Source organism: Misgurnus anguillicaudatus, chromosome 17 (genome assembly GCF_027580225.2).
Source record: "Misgurnus anguillicaudatus chromosome 17, ASM2758022v2, whole genome shotgun sequence".
Lineage (NCBI taxonomy): Eukaryota > Metazoa > Chordata > Actinopteri > Cypriniformes > Cobitidae > Misgurnus > Misgurnus anguillicaudatus.
The window spans coordinates 34,864,231-34,883,651 of record NC_073353.2 but is presented as its reverse complement, the minus strand read 5'-3'; the positions used below and the strand labels follow the sequence as shown (position 1 = coordinate 34,883,651).

Sequence of the window (19,421 nt, the reverse complement as noted above, 5' to 3'; positions counted from 1 at the left end):
TCCAGAGGGCCAGCATGAGGATCATCCTAGATCAGCCCAGCTTGAGAGATCCGGTTCCAAAGAGGGAAGTCCACGAGCAGGCAGTCCGGCATTGAGGGCGTCCTCAAAGGCCAGCCGCAGTCAAGGGTCCAGCGACTCGGACAGTAACAGCAGCGATGAGGACAGCGATTATGCTGTATGGCACAGAATGAAGAGTAGTGTCACACATATCAAACGTGAGACCAAATTATATTGTTTTGATCATGTTTTTTTCTTTCTACATTGCATAGATTTTTTTAATTTGTGCAAGTTTAGTTCATCATTCAATTTTGTATATTTTTTTGGAATCTGTTTAATGATTGGTGAAACATTTGTGCGTTTAAGGGTTAAAAGTTTTAGCAAAAATTGTGTAGTCAGATTTTAGAGTTTACATGGCAGTCATTCACCTACAACATGTTTGTCTTTGTTTCAGCGTGCATCGGATGATGACAGCAAAAACAGACAAGAAAGCCCCTCACCGGACAGGTAAGTCTTAAGTCCTCTATGAGTCTTGAAATCCACCCAGAATTTTGAAGCTTCTTTAACTCTTTTCCTGCCAGCGTTTTTTTTTTTTTTTTTAAGTTTCCAGCCAGCATTTTTTATGATTTTCAAAAAAGTTTAATGCTTTTGAGAGAATTTGATTCTTTAAATATACAAACAAACAATATACCAAATGAAAGACTCTTTGATTTCATCCTATCTTTATTTGTTCTCTTTTTATCACCTCTCAAATATGGGTAGGTTTCTTCAAAAAGCTAGAGATAATTGCATTTTTGTAAAGGACTTTTGTTAAAGATCAGATTCAGAGCAATGATCAAAACATACAGATACAAAAGAGTTTTACTGTTTTTGAATCAGTGGATGCTTCAGTGTTGGGTAAGAGTGCCACCTAGTGGTTAATAGCGGAAATATGGATTGCCGTAAAAACTAGTCATTGGCAGGGAAGCGTTTTCTCTTAATTGACGAGATAAAAAGTAAAAACTTCACTATTTGTCTCCATAAAAGGAATAAAACTCAGAAGTCACGCTCAAGATCCCGCTCCAGATCTCGCTCTAGATCCCACTCCAGATCCCGCTCCAGATCTCGCTCTCCTCCGGATCGATATGGAAGGGGCCGTAGGTGAGAAATATATGTGCTTGGCAAATTTGTTTTCTTTTTCGTACTGATGTAAAATATGGCACCTTTCGGACCTGACATTTCTTTGCTCTTTTGTGTTGTTGTATCAGGTCCAGGGAGCGCGAGCGAGACAGAGACCGATATGGCGACCGGGATCGTTACCAGCGGCGCTCCAGCAGAGAGAGGGATTTGGAACACAGGAGGAGGGGAAGGTCATCCTCACCAGCCAAGAATGATGAACCTCCTGCTGATGAGCCTCCAGTCAAGAAGAGGAAGGAGGCTCTGGACCCCATCCTGACCCGAACCGGTGGTGCCTACATCCCACCAGCCAAACTGCGTATGATGCAGGCTCAGATCACTGACAAGAGCAGGTTGGTTTCACAGTTAGATAAGGGTCTCAAACTGAGAGGGTGTCGATCCTAAACTTTCTTTTCTCATAAAATTCTGAAGCTGTTGAAGTCATGCTGATGCACTTTTTTTGCCCTTTACTTACACTAGAGAAGTATTTTGTTTTTCCCAATAAAGGATAATTTATTCATAGTTAGGGAATAGTAGAGTCTTTCAAATCACATCAAATGTGATTTTAGCCATATTTAAATGTATGCATTGTGTGTTGCCTTGGGATCGAACTCACCACCATTTGCTTTGTTATTTACCAAAATGCTCTACTAACTGAACTACAGGAACACAAATTTAACTACAGGGACAATAGACTGGCATGTTGTTTTTTATACAAAATACACCCCAATATCGAACAACCTGTTTGACGCCATTGTTGTGAAAGTCTAGGGTGAATGTGCCAAGTAATAAAGAGTAATTGCCATGTATCATAGGGGATCTTTGTTTATTCGTCTTCAATTATATTGACTTTGAAGCCATCTTGGACCTCATGATAAGAATAGATTGTGATTTATAGGTGGTGGGAAATGCATCCGCATGGATTCAATGAAGGATCGATTCAATTCCTCATGCAGAAGAATGGAGGTCACCAGTCAGGAAATATAGAGGCGTCCCTCAGGGTTGGGAGATATCTATAGCATGAGAAGTGCAGTCGTGTCCTGCGCTTGAGGCCAGACACTGGAAGATAGGAGATAGAGAGACAATACATCAGGGATTACTCTCAAGAGCAAATAAGGGCAGGGAATTAGGTGGGGAAAAATAGCTGTTCGCCACGAAACCAAGATAGACTGCGGAACATCTCACCATCAGCATTTTCCAGGATGAAGTACAGAATGAGAAACAGGGAGGATATATCATGATTTAGTCCAAAAAATAGACCATCATGTGTGAATTAAATATTAATAATAATACAAAATCTATAATGTTATGTATCGTTACCATTCTGTATGTTTTATTTTAAATCCACAGTTTGGAGTATCAGAGAATGAGCTGGGAAGCCTTAAAGAAATCCATAAATGGTCTGATCAACAAAGTAAACGTTTCAAACATCGCCAACATTATTCAAGAGCTTCTGCAGGAGAATATAGTGAGGGGCAGGTAAAGATTTCAGTCATATGTTGTACTTAACTGTTTCATTGTCCTGTCTCCAAAACATTGATGGTCCTGGTCTTGTGTCTCTTCAGGGGTCTTCTAGCAAGATCTACACTTCAGGCCCAGGCCGCCTCTCCTATCTTCACCCATGTGTACGCTGCTGTGGTGGCCATCATCAACTCCAAGTTTCCTCAGATCGGGGAACTTATACTCAAGAGGCTCATTCTCAATTTTCGGAAAGGTTACAGGAGAAATGATAAAGTAAGCTTGTAGGAAGCTGGGTTCTAATGGGGAGCTTATTTAAATCTTTTTCTAATTTCTTTTGCTTCAATTTTTTTAGCAACAATGTCTCACAGCATCCAAGTTTGTGGCTCATCTCATCAACCAGAATGTGGTATGTTCTATTTCTTTTCATTTATGCTTTTAATATATATGAGATTAGACTGATGTGTCTATTAATTTGTTCTTTATCATATTTTTTTATTTGTCCTGCAGGCTCATGAAGTCCTGTGTCTGGAGATGCTGACCCTACTGTTGGAAAGACCAACTGATGACAGTGTGGAGGTTGCTATCAGCTTTCTTAAAGAGTGTGGTCTTAAACTGACAGAGGTTTCTCCCCGGGGCATCAATGGTATTTTCTTATTTTCCGCTCCTGAAGTTTATCATAGTATTAAACAGTAGACCAACCAGTGCCATTTGCTTTTTCAGCCATCTTCGAGCGTCTGAGGAACATCTTGCACGAGTCAGAGATTGATAAGCGTGTGCAGTACATGATTGAGGTAATGTTTGCCATCAGGAAGGATGGGTTTAAGGACCACCCCGTCGTCCCAGAGGGACTCGACCTGGTTGAAGAGGAGGACCAGTTCACACACATGCTCCCTCTTGAGGATGATTACAACACAGAGGATATCCTGAGTAAGATCAGTCACACTCAGTTATGACATTTAATGTTTCAAATCTTTCTGTCTCTTAAGGAAGGGGTGGGGTAAGGTTGTCTTGTTGAATACTGATAAGAGATCTCAGCAAAGCACAGATACGGGATCACAGTAAAGCACCTATAAGGGATCTCAGTTAAACACTTACAACAGATCTTCATAAAGCACCAATACGAGATCCCCATAAACCACTTATCCCAGATATTCATAAGGCGCCAATACAACATCTCAGTAAAGAATCGATATGATAGCTCGGTAAAACCCCTATAACAGTAAAGCACTGATACAGAATCTCAGTGAAGCAACGATACATGATCTCAGTGCAGCGCCTATAGAGGATTTCAGCAACGCCCCTATACAGGATCTCAGTGCAGCACCTATATGTGATCTCAGTAAAGCTCCTATACGGGATCTCCTTAAAGTGTCAATAGAGGATCTCAGTAAACCTCCTATATGGGATCTCAGCGCCTATACGTGATCTCAGCGTAGGGCCTATACGGGATCTCAGCGCAGGGCCTATACGTGATCTCAGTAAAGCGCCAATACGTGATCTCAATAAAGCGCCTATATGGGATCTCCGTAAAGCACCTAAACGGGATCTCAGTAAAGCGCCTCTACCAGATCTCAGCAAAGCGCCAATACCTGATCTCAGTAAAGGGCCCATACGTGATCTCAGTAAAGCGCCAATACGAGATCTCAGTAAAGCACCAATATGTGACCTCAGTAAAGCGCCTACACGTGACCTCAGTAAAGCACCAATACGGTATCTCAGTGAAGCGCCTATACGGGATCTCAGTGAAGCGCCTATACGGGATCTCAGTAAAGCGCCTATACGGAATCTTAGTAACGTGCCTATACGTGATCTCAGTAAAGCACCAATACAGGATCTTAGGAAAGCGCCTATATGGGATCTTAGTAAAGCGCCTATACAGTAGGGCTGGGCGATTTGACCTAAAATCAAAACCTCTGTTAATCTAACATTTGACATCGGTTACGATTAATAAACGATTATTTTTTTGCCTCATAGTTCACTGACAAGGTTGGAAAGTTAAGGGCACACCTTAAATCAGCCTGCAATGCAATTATTCACATTTTTCCCAAAATATTAAATAGACTTAACTCTATGCAGATGTTGCATGTCATTATGTACAATTGATGAAACTTTCAGAATGGGAAGTTATGAACCAAAGAATCATACAACCCCCATGACTAATTATAGAAATCAGATACATACATAATAAGTTGTATCCAGATAGCATATTGTAATGAGATGAGTAGGGCAAAATACATACTTGGACTGTATCCTTTACACGTTTCTTGTATTCAATCCATTTTTTCTTAACTGGGCACTGATGTCTAAGACATTTATTCTCATCTGTAATGCTTTTGGTGTTAATGTAGACTAGAAGTTCTCCCGTTCTCTCTCTCCGTCATCTCTGAAGTGTCTAATTAAACTCACGCGGGCGCGTCTTTTCGCGGTTTTGAGTGAGTGAGATGTGATGACATTACCCGGGCTGCTTGACCCATCGGTAGATTAAACTGAGCGCGTGTGCGGTAAAAACCCGATCGCGCATTCCGTATTTTTGTCACAGGTGCCTGCACATTCGCGAGTACTTATTAAAAAAAGTACTGTGCTTCTTTTGGGCACTAGATGATCCTGCTGCTCAGTTAAACAGTGTTTGAGTTCTCCTCCATGTTTCGCTGTGCCACTGACAGGACGGGGCGGAGTTACGCAACATCACACGCAGCAGTTTGTTTTTAAAGGGAAAGTATTAACAGGATTAAAAACCGAAATAACCGACATGATAAAATAATGTCGGTTAGAGGTTCTGAATTTCGGTTTCGGTTATTTTTCGATTAATCGCCCAGCCCTACTATACAGGATCTTAGTAAATTCCCTATACGTGATCTCGGTTAAGTGCCTATACGGGACCTCGGTAAAGTGCCTTATAGGGATCTCAGTAAAGCGCCTATACGGGATCTTAGTAAAGTGCCTATACGGGATCACAGTAAGGGTGTTATAGGCATTTGACAGATCTCATATCGATCCTTTGCTGAGATCCCAAATATGCACTTTACTGAAATCTCAGTAAAGCACCTGTACGGGATCTCCTTACAGTGCAGATACGGGATTTCAATTGTGTAGAACATTTGCACATTTCTTTTTCAAATAACACTTGCGTTTTGGTTACGTTTTTAATCTTTTATTAATGTGTCGAATTGAACGCCTGATTTGATAAGTGTTGAAAGTGCCTCTTTTGCCTTCATCATTTTTGCTGAAGTGCTGAGCGAATAAGATTCACTACCGTATGTAACTAAACTGCCAGCTCTCGATTTCTCACGTTCAGCAGCTAATTACCCTGATAAAAACATAATAGATGACTTCCTTTTCTCTAAAGCCACCCAAGAGGGAAGTAATAACTCCATCCCCTGAAAGCGGAGACTGCAATCTTAACTCCGTTTGTGTGCAATTACGGCTTCTGTGTTTTAAGTATTGATATTTAGCCTCTTTCTACAGCGATGTTTATGGACAAATATGTTTTTTGAGGGTTATGAGACAAAGCACGCTAATTGAAAATTCATACAAGCTGGACTTCATGGAGCACGAACAGCCATTATAACGTTAAGCTCTTTTATGCGTTAAGACTAATAAACAACAAATTCTTCTTTATGGGTAATTGCCTCTGATTACATCTTGTTGGCACTGACTTAATTGCTGCAAAAATTGTAATTGCGGTCTGCCTTACGTCAACAATGTTTCTTTTACAGATGTTTTCAAATTGGATCCCAACTTCCTGGAGAATGAAGAGAAGTACAAAACAATTAAGCGGGGTGAGTTAATGAATCGTTCGCTGTATGCATACACAGTTTTTTTCATCGCCACCTATTAAAATAGACACCTTTTGATTTCCATCTCTCTATTTTAATTGTGTGCTAATTGCGCAATGGAGTGGAGATGGCCATATGGTGAGGGAAGCAGAAATGGTGGCCCTTAAATGTGGCAATTTGAGCAGCTTGTTTTCGGATAGGGGGATGATTACTCCGTTTACGGCTTAAGAAGCAAGTCTAATAGAATTATTCAGTAGTGGAGAATGTTGACCTAAGGCGCCAGTGGGAGACCTCGGCAAAGAGGGGAGTGTGTTTATGTGTTACGGTTGTCACTTTTCCTAAAGTCAACTTTAAATGAATTCTAAGTAGTGTGAAATTTGAATTAATATGGACTTTTGCATTGATGAGGTTTTCTGCTGTAGTGAAATTCTAGCTATTTCACCAATGCACAGATGTCAGCGTGTAGGTTAGATTCCCAGGGAATGCCTATACTTATAAAATATGTTGCTTAACTGCCCGTTATAACCCCATCTACCAGATGTGTTATTAATGCAGTCATTTCAACTGATTTGGCCTTTTTTCACGCCTCAGAAATTCTCGACGAGGGAAGCAGCGACTCTGGTGAGGAGGCTGATGGCAGCGGTGATGATGATGATGACGATGAGGAAGATGAAGAGGAGGCGGCTGGTGAAGGTATTTATTCAAACTTTTCATATCTTTTCATTTATGAGGCTTGTTCTTATGTCTGAGTTGCATTACATGTGTGTGTTTGAGGACAATGCTTTGCATTAGTTCTTTAGATAATCTTGCTAATGTGGTCCCTTGGGTCCATGAGCTGTGGGGAAACTGCATGGAACACTACTTCCATAAGGGCACGGCTGTTCCACAGCACTTTGTGTTGCAGTCATTAAAGGGATTATATCATACTATCATTTTGCTACTTTAGGTTCACTAACAATGAGTGCATTTACATGCAGTCTTTCGCAGATTATGCTTAGTAAACTGATAATTTGTGGGGTCCTGTAAACACGTAAAATGGTTTTACTTCATCTGGGAAAGCCCAGAAACGGCATAAGGAAAAACGATTGGCACAGGTCGTTTTTTGTTCACTGCTCCGATTTCGCATTGCGTGTAAACCCCTTAACCGGCTTTCTCGCATTTTGTTCATGTGCGCAAGTAAGCGCAAAGTTAGTACTTGACTGAAACTGTGAAAATATTAGCTCATGTTACATTTACAGGTTCTGCAGACATGAGAAGAGATATAACAAGATAGCTTAAGACAGATTTCCCACCTGCTTTTTGAACGACTATTTGAATAGTTTAGTTCCAAAACACGATAAACGCCATTTATTATTATTTTTTAAATGTTACCACCCAAATCAGTATTATATCAGGTCAGTATTTAAGAGTAAATTCTTAATTTTATGCAAAATTCAATATCCGCCATGTTATTCTGTCATCTTTTTCCCCTAAACGCAATAAACGCTGCTCCTCCTCTGCAGAATGCAATAAATCCGCTCAACAAATCACAGCGCACCATTCCACGCATTGTAAACAACAATGGCGGCGCATTGAATATACGGAATCCTAGTTTTCCTCATCTTGTACTTGGTGATCAACAAACAAACCAAAACAAAATAATACTTTAATGGCATTAATAAACCTGTGGTGGTTTTCTGTGACGGGGAAGAAACGCAAGCCATCTAATAATTTACACAAGACGGAAATATGCCGGTTGCTGGTTCTCAGACGACAGCATCAAGCTTCTGTCATGCTAACACATTGACCCCAGAGATCTTATGAAAAACTTTCCATTATTTTACGCGAAGCCAACAAAAATCAAGCAGGACCAAAACATTTTACAGCTGATCGGTGTGAAAAAGCTCAGCGACAACGTCTCAAGTATAACCGCATTGTTCTTAATATGACAAAATAAGTGTTTTGATTAATGCCATTAATGTTTATTTTTTATCAGTGTATACCACTATTCAACTTAATGAATATAACATGGCAAAGATGAATGCACATTTATACATGATTCAAAGAAAAAGGTCATGGATTTAATGCATTTTGTGGAAAAATGTTTTTATAATGAATCTTTGAAAATCAAATTATGGATTTGAATTTATGTTTTTATAACCTAAAGATGCTATGTTAAAGTTTGTAACAGAAAATAGTGTTTTTCATCCTGTCATTTTTGGAATAGAAAACACGTTTTTACCAAAATTAGTTAAAATGGATTTATTGCGTTTTGGAACCAAACTCTTCATTTGTACTATAGGCGGTGACCTCACTGCCTACGAGAAATTTTCTGCATAGCCGGTTTATTGATTTGCATGTAAACAAACGCCTGAAAATAGGTTTCTATAATAAGCAGATTTTTGATAGTTATCCGCTTATACTCAATGTTTCTTGCAGTAACAACAGTCATAATTTAGTATGCAAATGTAGCTGTTTGGCCAACACATTGCACTTGCCTGTTGTTTGTATGTAATGAGCGTTCTTGTTATTACTGCTGTGGCCATAACAAATCACACTAAGCAATAGAAATTATTGAAATGTTTGTGCCGTTAAATGTTTGTGCCATTAAAAGTTGATGTGTATTTCAGGTGGCTATAAACATTTAGACTAAACAACTGACTCGCTCAGCAGCATCGTCTTAAAAGTTTTGCTTTGCCAATGACAAACTTTTGCGTTTCAAACTGTTTACCTGAAATCAAGCTTGCACATCTTGAAGTGTTGGTGTATACTTTCGCTGAATGTGATTTTTTTGGCATTACGTGCCAATTTTCACCCTCTCTCTGAAATAATTGTGTAGTTCTCCTTTATTGTATCTGTATTATTTAAAGGTGCATTGTGCATCTTCTTAAAATATCTCTTGACAATGCAATAAAATATACATAACTATATTATTAGTGGCGTATAAAGACCTTCCAAAATACTGTATTTTTTATAACCTTAGAATGAGCTGTTTTTATCTACATACACTGCGGGTCCCCTTACATGGAGATCGCCATTTCACGACGCCATAATTCCTTAAAGGACAAACTGCTCTACAGAATGCATTTTGTCACTATGTTGTCTCAGATGATGACATGTTGGTCCTGTGGAGGCTACCGTAGCTTTACTATGCGTTTCAAAAGGGAGGGGTGAGCTGTAGACTGATCCGCTGGTTGCAATTCACAGTCACACCTCTAGATGCCGCTAAAAATACACACAGTGCACCTTTAAAAATATAAATAATCCTCTATTATGATTGTGAAATGAGTAACAAGACTTAGTTATGAGTTGCACTTCTGCAGTCAGGTCACACAGTTTTAAAGCTTTTCCATTTTTCAAAAACGCTGTTTGGCAAATCCTGCATTTAATTGCGACCATATCACAACACATTCAGTTTGAAATGACTGCAACATTGAACGGTCAGAAAAAATGAATAAACCTAAAATTAAAATAATTTAATAGTAATTGATGTAAATGTGGATGTTTTCCACATCAGCTTCAATAATTGTTAGGGAATTTCGATTTCTCAAAATTGCAGTATGATTGCATTGCTCATAGTGTTTTTCCTGAACAGATAAAGATGAATGAGCTATTTGACAATAATAGCACCTTTCAGACAGAACCTCTAACACGTAGTCAGACACTAAACTATTGTTAGATATTACAATCACCAGGTTTAGAATTCTGTTTCTTGGATGTCTCTTTGTTTCTAAAGTGTAAATTCAAGTGGCTGTTGAGGGCAGATGCTGTGAACATCTTTGCCGCGGTTTTGTCCCGTTCCTGCTACCAGACAAATCATATTAAGCATGTGTTAATTGCTTCTGCTTAGAAACCACCTTCACCAGCGTCCTGTGAAGTGTAAAAATAACTCCAGAAAGAACAAGTGATTGACCTCAGGAGGGAGACATATCACATGACAAAAAACTGCCAGTGTGATACGTTTGGCTTCCTCTCCCGTTTATTGTATTGTTTTTATCTCTTTATTTAGATCAAGAGAAAGTCACCATTTTCGACAAGACAGAGGTGAACCTGGTCGCTTTCCGTCGAACGATTTACCTCGCCATCCAATCAAGGTGAGTTGAACAGCTTAAAAGCCCACCAGAAATAATCTGTGCAAAGGTTCAATTTGTCTGGAATCGAATAACAACCTACATTGGATTCCCACAAGCATGGATAAGACCCTGCAAGGCTTTATAGTTTATTTAGATCTTAAAACAGCAGCTTAAGTTATTTTTATGTTTTCAAGACCAAAACTCTCAGAGCCCCCTCAGGGTTCCAGCACACACAGATTTGATTAATAATACGTCTTTTTGGTTGTTTTTAATTTAATTTTAACGTCAAGGAGTAGCAGGCGAGCGTCATGGATCAGTAACCGCTGTTGTGGAAAAAATCCAGATCAAGATGGATTTAAAAAGTGTATATAACCATTCAGGCATCGTCCCTCAGTACAGTCGAGTCTTCTCATTGGTACTGAAATGGGCAGTAGGGTCATTCTTGTTGTGCAATACATAAATATTATTATAAAATTATAAATTAATAAATCATTAAAATAAAAATCATGGTGTTTTAATTTAAGTTCAGAATATCCTTCAGACATACAAATTATGATTTTATGAAAAAATATGTTGTTTGAAACTTTAATTTGCTATATAAAGACACCTGAATTATTTCCCAACTCTTTCCTTGCCATTGACGAGTTATCTCATCAATTAAGAGAAAATATTTGCATAAAAATGTGTTCCTGATGAGGTTTTAGGGTAATCTGTAATACCGCGATTCTCCACTAATGGCGCACTTACCCAATTTATAAAAAACTGAAGCAAAAAAATAATTTACTAATTTTAAACTCTGTGTATGTTTCGATAATTGTTCTGAATCTGATCTCTAACAAAATTCCTTTACAAAAATGCTATTATTTCAGCTTTTTGCTAAAAAAAATGTATTTTTAAAAAATAACCATATTTTTAAGCAGGGAAAAATATAGATATGATGAAACATTTTTTCCGTTTTGTTTGTTTATTGTTTGTTTGAAATCAGATGGTATGTTCATTCATTTGATATATTTGTATGTCTATATATTTTTAGAAAAGAAAAAAATCTGAAAGGCATTGTGTGAAACTTTTGTAAAAATCACAAAAAAATGCTGGTGGGCAACTTTTCAGAAAATGGCTGCCGAGGAATGAGTTAATAGATGAACATGCCAATGTTTAAAGCACACAGCTGCTATGTCCGGTTTCACAATGCATACGTGAGCTGCACGTTTGCAGTAATAATTTTTTTATCGCTGCTGATCTTAACAGGTTGGAGTGTTCACGTGTGAACAGTGCAAAAGTAGACCTGAAGAAACAGTGCTTCAAACGTTTCAGTGCAGAGTCTATGCATCAATATATCTATGGCTCAGACTGCCTGATGCTCTCATTCAACTGTGTCGATGTGCTTGCTTAGGAAGCCAAGGCGCTACAAATGGCTGTTTTGAGTGTGCCTTTGATTTTCATCACTAAGGGACTTCTGTTATCCTATATAAGATGAAGTATATGATAGTGTTGTGAAAATGTATTGCATAGTAAGAGCGAACCAGCAGGTCCCTGCAGGCATTGTGGCTCAGTGTTGTGTTTACAATGGTTCCCCTCGCACGCAGTTTGAGACTGCTATATTTGTGCTTCTGTTCCACCTCCATTGACCTAAAGCTTTTTAAAAAGCCTTTATAGCAGAGAACTGTCGAAAGTGCAAAATCTTTCATCGCCTCAGGGATCTCAAGCACTCGTGCACCTAAGATGCAGCAGAGGCCGTTTCTGTATCGAGAGCTCAGCGTATAGCGGTCGAAATGGAGCTGCGCGTGCAGGCTGACCTTGTTTAACACAATCCTGGCTTTGCTTAAGATCTAACACGATGTGTAGCTTATGATGAGAGTTCATTTATTCAGATTTGCTGCATGTATAACAAGTCTTTAAATTTTCCACCATCTGGGAGGCGACTAGGGTAATAATCTTTAAACTTGCGTACTGGTGGTTGGATTCATCTCTTAAAACAGACTCGGCGAGAGGTAGCTATCCCATGTTGTCTTTGTCTCTGTAACTGCCCCTAAGTACAGAAAGAGGGCAGAGCAAAGGGAGACAAAGACTACAAAGGTTCTCGCTTTCTACTTACTGCTTTTAAGGCCTGGTTAAAACATAATTTCACCACAAATCATCTGCCCTTAGGTGAGGTTGGTGTATGGACAGGAAACTGTATGACCCGGTAGGAAATTAAATCAGTCAAGCATTTTTCTATTGAAACCTACGAGAAATGTTTTTGGGAAAGACAGATTCAATCTCAAATTCCGAGATTGGTATTGGTAACAATTACGAAATGCGCCCCGTGTGGAAAAAAGGCGGAAACGATGCCTCAAGGGCGTGCCATAGTGAGAATGCGCGTCATCACAAAAAAAAGTTTTATCGTTCAGGTTTTTGACACGGGGGATTTAAATGCAGACGACTAGAAATGTCTCCAAACTGGACTAAAGCAGAGCTTCTCACTATCCACGCAGAAGCTGAGATCCTTCGTCAATAAACAAAACAGCCCGTCACATGCTCTTTTATGGTTTTATAATAAAAAAAATGCACGCACATGGTTTCTCGAGAGAGAAATAATAGATAGTAAGCAACATTAGACGATGCAGAAAAAACTTACCAAGTGCAGGACTTTAAATACGTCGTGTCTTTACGGGATCTTTACGCTATGTGTGTGATGCACGCACAGATTCAGGAAAATCATTGGCTGTGTGAATGAACCAAAAAACAAATGATCCAAGCCAAATCCAGGGATGCATTTTTGTGTATTTTCCATGATCTCTTTGTGAAAAGGGCTTAAGTGTTTGGTTTACTATATACTTCAGAAATAATATTGTCAAGATTCAGAGTCCCAGTTATGTCAGATTGGCTTGACTCATCCACACGTCCAGCCTGTAAACGAAAGCATTTAGCTGTTACCGCTTTACGTGCAAGACAGAGCAGAGATGTGTTTGTCAGCAGTTTGTGAAATTAGCCAATAGATGCAGAATGCCAGGAAAAATGTCTGAAAGACATGTGAAGCTCATGACCGCCGCAATTGTTTACTTTCCTGCCACACGGCATGTTTGTTGTCATGAGGTGACGTTTGGGTGCAATGAGGGAGCAGAATGCATATTGAATACAAAATGAAAAGTTATTAGTTTATTTTTTGTTATTTCATTTTTATTTCAGACTGCAAACTCTGCTAAAAAACAACATCATTTGCCACTATAGATTTAGTATATACTGTCATGATGTGATCAAATAAGCCCAGAAGTTTGGGTAGATCTTATAAAAAGCACTGAAAGCAACCTCCCTGGACAGACAGCAGGGAACAACCTATTTAGGATTAAAAACTCTTCTCTTTAGAGCAGACACATTTTGTAATGGATATGCATTTAAAGTTTAGTTTTCTCTTTGGTTTTTAGGACAGTATTACTATTCTGATAAGGATGTTATTTAATAACCTTTAACAGATGATGTCCCCTTATGCTGTAATAGGTGTTCTGCTTAATTTAATGCAGTCTGCTTCATATTTGTGACCCTGAACCACAAAACCAGTCATAGGACACACATGTATAATTGTTGCAATAGCCAACAATACATTTTGTGGGTCGGAATTATCAAAAATCATTAGGATATTGGGTAAAGATCATGTTGCATACAGATATTTTGTACATTTCCTATAACGAAAATGTATAAAAAATTTAGTGCTGGGCAAAGATTAATCTAGATTAATCTCATACAAAATGTAAGTAATTTTTTGCATAGTATATGAGTTTGTGCTGTGTGTAATTATTATGTATATATAAATACACACACATTCATGTATGCATTTAAGAAACATTTACACGTGTATATTTATTTATATTTTTATATATTCTATATGAAAAAAAAATATATAAATAAAACATTTCTTAAATGTGTGTGTGTGTGTGTGTGTGTGTGTGTGTGTGTGTGTGTGTGTGTGTGTGTGTGTGTGTGTGTGTGTGTGTGTGTGTGTGTGTTCACAGCACAAACTCATATATTATGCAAAAATTTCTTTTATTTTGTATGAGATTAATCTAGATTAATCTATGCCCAGCACTAAAAAAATTATAATTATTTTTAATTAGTAATACTCGTTGCTAAGGATTTTATTTGGACAACTTTAAAGGCAATTTTCTCAATATTTAGATTTTTTGCAACCTCAGATTCCAGATATTCAAATAATTGTATCTCTGCCAAATATTGTCATATATCCTTGCAAACCATACATCAATGGAAAACATGTTTATTCAACTGTTAGATGATATCTAAATTAGACGTCGACCGATTTATCGGCCGGGCCGATTAATTGGCCGATTTTTGTCATATTTTAAAAAATCGTCTTTGGCCGATTTTGCTGCAAAATTAGGCCGATTAATAGTAGAGCTGTAATCGGGCCTTAAAAGTTAGGCCCGAAATGTCCGGAGCCCGACAGAATGCAGCCCGAACCCGAACGAACATTTAGATTGACAGCTTTTTAAAAGCCCGAACCCGTTTACAGCCCGACATTATTTAAATGTGCGCACACACACAGCTTTTGTCAAGAATGAGAAATTTACACAGGTTTTAACATTATTTATTCATGACTAATAATCTACACGCCACTTGGAAGTTGAAACAAAGAAATAAAATAAGTCATCTGTAACATTGTAACATCTCATTCTAAATAGGCTTATGCAATACACTATAAATAGGCCAATAAAATTATTATTTCTAAACAAATTAAATTAAGATAATACATTCTGAATTAAGATGGGTATTTGGCAATAACGAAATTAAGAGAAAGGCTCCGCGGGATTTGCGTCGGCACTTCTCTCCATTAAGCCTACTGCCAACATTAGTCTATATCCTCTGTCTAAATTATGTATTTCAGACTCAATTCATATTTAGTTATACATTGAAAAACCTTTACTCACCAAGATTAGGCTACATGTTTTTGATGAGGAAAATCATTAAATCCACTGTAAATGAATTCAGCGCGGTCCTGCGCTACTGAGTGCATCCAGCAGCATTGAACTTGACCGCTCATTTACCTCACAAAGCCGGAGCGCAAGCCCGAGCCCGGCCCGAGCCCGTGTAAAATGTCAGAAATGAAGCCCGAACCCGCCCGAGCCCGTTGGGTTCGGGCAAAGATCTTCAGCTCTAATTAATAGGCAGGCGCATCTGCGGGCACCTAAGCGCTGTTGTAGAACTCGTGACGCTGCCTCTTGCTGCAACCAGATCGCTCCCGTGTGTGTGCAGCCGTGCCTTGTTCACAAACAGCTTTAGTAAACGATGGCAGGATCGCGCGAATTAAGCAGCCAGTACAACAGCGTGACGGGCTTATGTCTCGCGGTGCACTGTCCGTGCAAAGATAAGGCTCATTTCATGTGATTAATGAGTGATGATGATCTTTGTTTGCGTGACAGAGAGAGCAGAGTCGCGCGCGCACGCTTTCTGTCTTTTAACTGTCTCCCTGCTTTTATTACTCAAAACAAAACTGACTCGATGGCGAAAGGTCGGAAGACCAAATCATATCCACAGAGGAAATGTTTTTCGTGTTGTTACAGTAACACTTTGTTTACAGTTTTGCGCTGCTCAGCCTGGATTTGAACACCGTTCGATTCGCGAACTGACTCCTTTGAACGGATTCGTTTGAATAAACAGTTGAAACAACAGATCTGTCCCAACACTAAACTCACAAGACGTCACTGTCAGCACAATCAGTCACTTATAGCGCCTCAGAAATGAGAATGTAAATGTGTTTAGAAAGATTTTCCCTAAATAACAGTCTCAACTAAAAAACATAGACATTTACCATGTTAACTTTATGGTGAATAAATAATTTATCAGGTCTACCAAATAAGGAATTTATCCTAATGTTTCGTGGTCCATGGTCACATTTATATGTTTTACACTTCATTTCGTATGTGGTGCAGTTTAACATGCATATAAAATATTAAAATGTACGAATACCTGCTACTTTCATCTCTATATTTTATTAACAGATGACACCCAGAGGTTTACAGATGAGATGTAAAAGTTGACGTTTGCTTGTTTTGTTTTTTTCCCGCAGCTTGGACTTCGAAGAATGCGCCCACAAGTTGATAAAAATGGATTTCCCTGATAGCCAAACGGTACGTAAATAAACGCTACCGCTCTTTCTAAACCCCGCCGGTCTGTCTTGGTTTCCGTGTCTTTGCGCACAGCTGTTTATCAGAAGCTTTTAACTTTATCTAAATATTTGTTTTCAGTCTCCGATGTAATTTGTGGTATTGTGGTCACTTGGGAAGCATTTGTCATCTTAATATCCCCGTTTTGCATTTTCACAGTGGGGAAAAGTGGTTGTTTTGACCAATGGCAACTGGGTGTTCCATCCTGTTTTAACAGATCAAATGCTTTTTTCTTGAAATGCTTATGATCGTCATCCTGCGGTTTTACGAATCAACTTGTGATTCAGGTCCATCATGGCTTTTCTCACTTTAGTTGTGCAGGAAATTCTGAATTTCTTACAATCTGAATGCTCTTTTTGGCTTTATCTATTAATCCGTCCGTTTGACTTTTATGAAAGAGATGAGATTTTAATTATGAGACTTTTGCCTGTTCCAAATGTGGACTGCCTTGTTAGATCATAAAGCTACAGATAAGCCCCTATGTTGTCCCCTGGGGGATTATTTGTGATTTCGCAAAATACACAGCAGTCATAACGGTTTTGGCCCTTTTAGAAGAAACTTGCACAGAGATGAACTATATCAAATAAAGTGGCATTGTGAGACCGGCCATAAATGGCATATACCCTTCAACCCCACCTCTGCTTCTTTTGGTCATGTGAGAAAAGAGTCAGCGAAGTGAATAAGATGAAAACGTTGTGCTTGGAGGCCAGAGGGACGATTGGTAAAAGGGGCAGCATCGTACAAATGTCTTCTTTATCACATCTCTCTTGCATGAGCTTAGGAGCTGGTTCGAAAGGAGAAATGCATCTTGTGCCCCATCAGCATACAATGATACACTATGTCTTTAAATCATCTATGAGAGACATTAATGCAGGCAGAGAGCATGCAGGAAAATATATAGTATATATCTCTTGAAAGAAGTATTAAGTACATTGATGACATGAAGATTTATTGACCTAAATGTTCGATGTACAGGCGACTAGCGAATGCATCAAGCCATAAATAGATTAAAAAGTGATTACCTCATTGCTCATATTTGCCAGTTTTTCAGTGGTGAGCTGTACTCAAATCTGCCAGAACCTGGCTGAGGTCCAGACCTACCACAGCCCCTGCGTCATCTCAAGCACACATACACCTGCATGGAAACAGCACGCGTATCTCCTCTCTGCCTTAACTCCCAAAACTAACTCTCAGAGGAAGACTTCGGTTTCCTTAACATCACTGTTTGATAAATAAGTTATTATTGGAAGTAGATCTCTTAAACTTGCAATCCAGAATTTGTGCCGCCCTATTAGGTTTGCTTTTTAAAAGGTATCTACGTCACATTAAAGTATAATGTACCAAATTTGATTTCGTCTTGATTTCATATGTCAGCCTAGTTTATTTCATATGATGGATGGACTATGGGAGGCATGTCATTAAGTAGGAATGAGACTAGGTATGCGCAGTGATTCTGTTGCGTCCTTGGAACCCACTGTGTTGACTCTCCTGGGCATTCGTACTAGAATAAACCGTCCTTGAGTGGTCTTCAGTGATTGCTGTTTCTACCCAGTAATCTGGTTAGGTTCACACATGGAAACCTGGAAGTATCTGGAAATGTAAAAACAGCTTTCCCAGCCTCATGGAAACTGTTAAACATTCATTTTACTGGTCATGCTCTGCTCTGAAATATTTTATTGGCTGGAAATTAAAGAGCTCAGCTTGCTAAGTGCGTCTGACATGTTTTCTTGTAAATTTGCATTTTTATAAGACTCTTAACCTCTAACATCTTTTTTATTCATAAAAAAGCGTATGATAAATGTGTGTGAAACCTAGAAATGCAATGATCCCAAAGCCACAAGTCTAAAGAAGTTATGTTTCACGTTTGAGGTCAATAGGCCCAAAAATGAGGTTCTTGCAAGGGTTTTTGTAAAACTCTAGTGCCTTTTCTAAGTGCCAGTCACTCCCAAAATAAAAGTCTTTTGTTTACATGCATGCACGTTCGTTCTTATTATTGTTTATCCTTATGTTAGCATTTAAAATGCAGTTTCCACACCAGGAAATAAAACGTCAGACAAAGATCGTTGGATTTGTTATCTAATTGGCTACACAATCTGTCTATCATTATTTTCCATCAACTGATTGGAGGAACGAGCGAGTCAAATGACATCACTATTTTTGACAGCGCTGTTTGGATATTATGTATTATACTCCCGCCTACTTTAAAAAACTAAGTTTGAACATGGGTTTACGTGTTTACTAGAACCTAAAGTGTAATCTCATATACAGTGTTATGACGTAAATAGTCCTCAGATTGTATATTATATTCCATTACAAGATGGTCATGCGAAATTGGATGTAAAAAGCAAACTATATATCTATATTTCATGGATTATACGCATTTGTGGACAAAAATGGTCTTTGGATGTATTCTATTAGACGGTTTTCATGGGTTATTCACACATCTGAAACAGACTGGATTCGACTCGCGATCATTATATCAACACAAAGGTAAGAAGTCCTGTTTATATTTTGCATGTTGTCATCTGGACTTCTGTAACAAAATACTATATTTATGATGCTAGAGCATTTGCATCTCAAAACAGAGACCATACACTGATGCTAAACCCGTAGACCTTATAAACGATGTATAGTAATGTTAATATTATTAATGTTTGTAGACAGTAGGCTATTTGGATATTGTTAGCAGCGTTAAAAAAACTGACGTAATCCCGCCCACGAATTAGTGCACGTCGAGAGGTTAATAGATTCTACCAACAAACCGGTATTTCTGAATGGCCCGAGGCTGAGATTAAGTGGAATTGAAACAAAAGTATTTAATGGAT

At 38.6% G+C, this 19,421-nt stretch overlaps 1 protein-coding gene across 2 annotated transcripts in view; it reads left to right on the top strand.

Annotated features, from left to right (window-relative positions):
* The window catches only part of cwc22 (CWC22 spliceosome associated protein homolog), a 152,952-nt gene that overhangs the window by 109,689 nt on the left and 23,842 nt on the right, over positions 1-19,421 (top strand). For both annotated transcript variants that reach the window (XM_073854677.1, XM_073854676.1), the window contains exons 3-15: positions 6-218; positions 456-504; positions 1,024-1,137; positions 1,245-1,505; positions 2,503-2,631; positions 2,718-2,886; positions 2,966-3,019; positions 3,121-3,256; positions 3,334-3,540; positions 6,330-6,392; positions 6,981-7,082; positions 10,378-10,462; positions 16,500-16,560. In XM_073854677.1, coding sequence (XP_073710778.1) covers positions 6-218; positions 456-504; positions 1,024-1,137; positions 1,245-1,505; positions 2,503-2,631; positions 2,718-2,886; positions 2,966-3,019; positions 3,121-3,256; positions 3,334-3,540; positions 6,330-6,392; positions 6,981-7,082; positions 10,378-10,462; positions 16,500-16,560 — 1,643 coding nt within the window. The remainder of the gene's footprint in view (positions 1-5; positions 219-455; positions 505-1,023; positions 1,138-1,244; positions 1,506-2,502; positions 2,632-2,717; positions 2,887-2,965; positions 3,020-3,120; positions 3,257-3,333; positions 3,541-6,329; positions 6,393-6,980; positions 7,083-10,377; positions 10,463-16,499; positions 16,561-19,421) is intronic.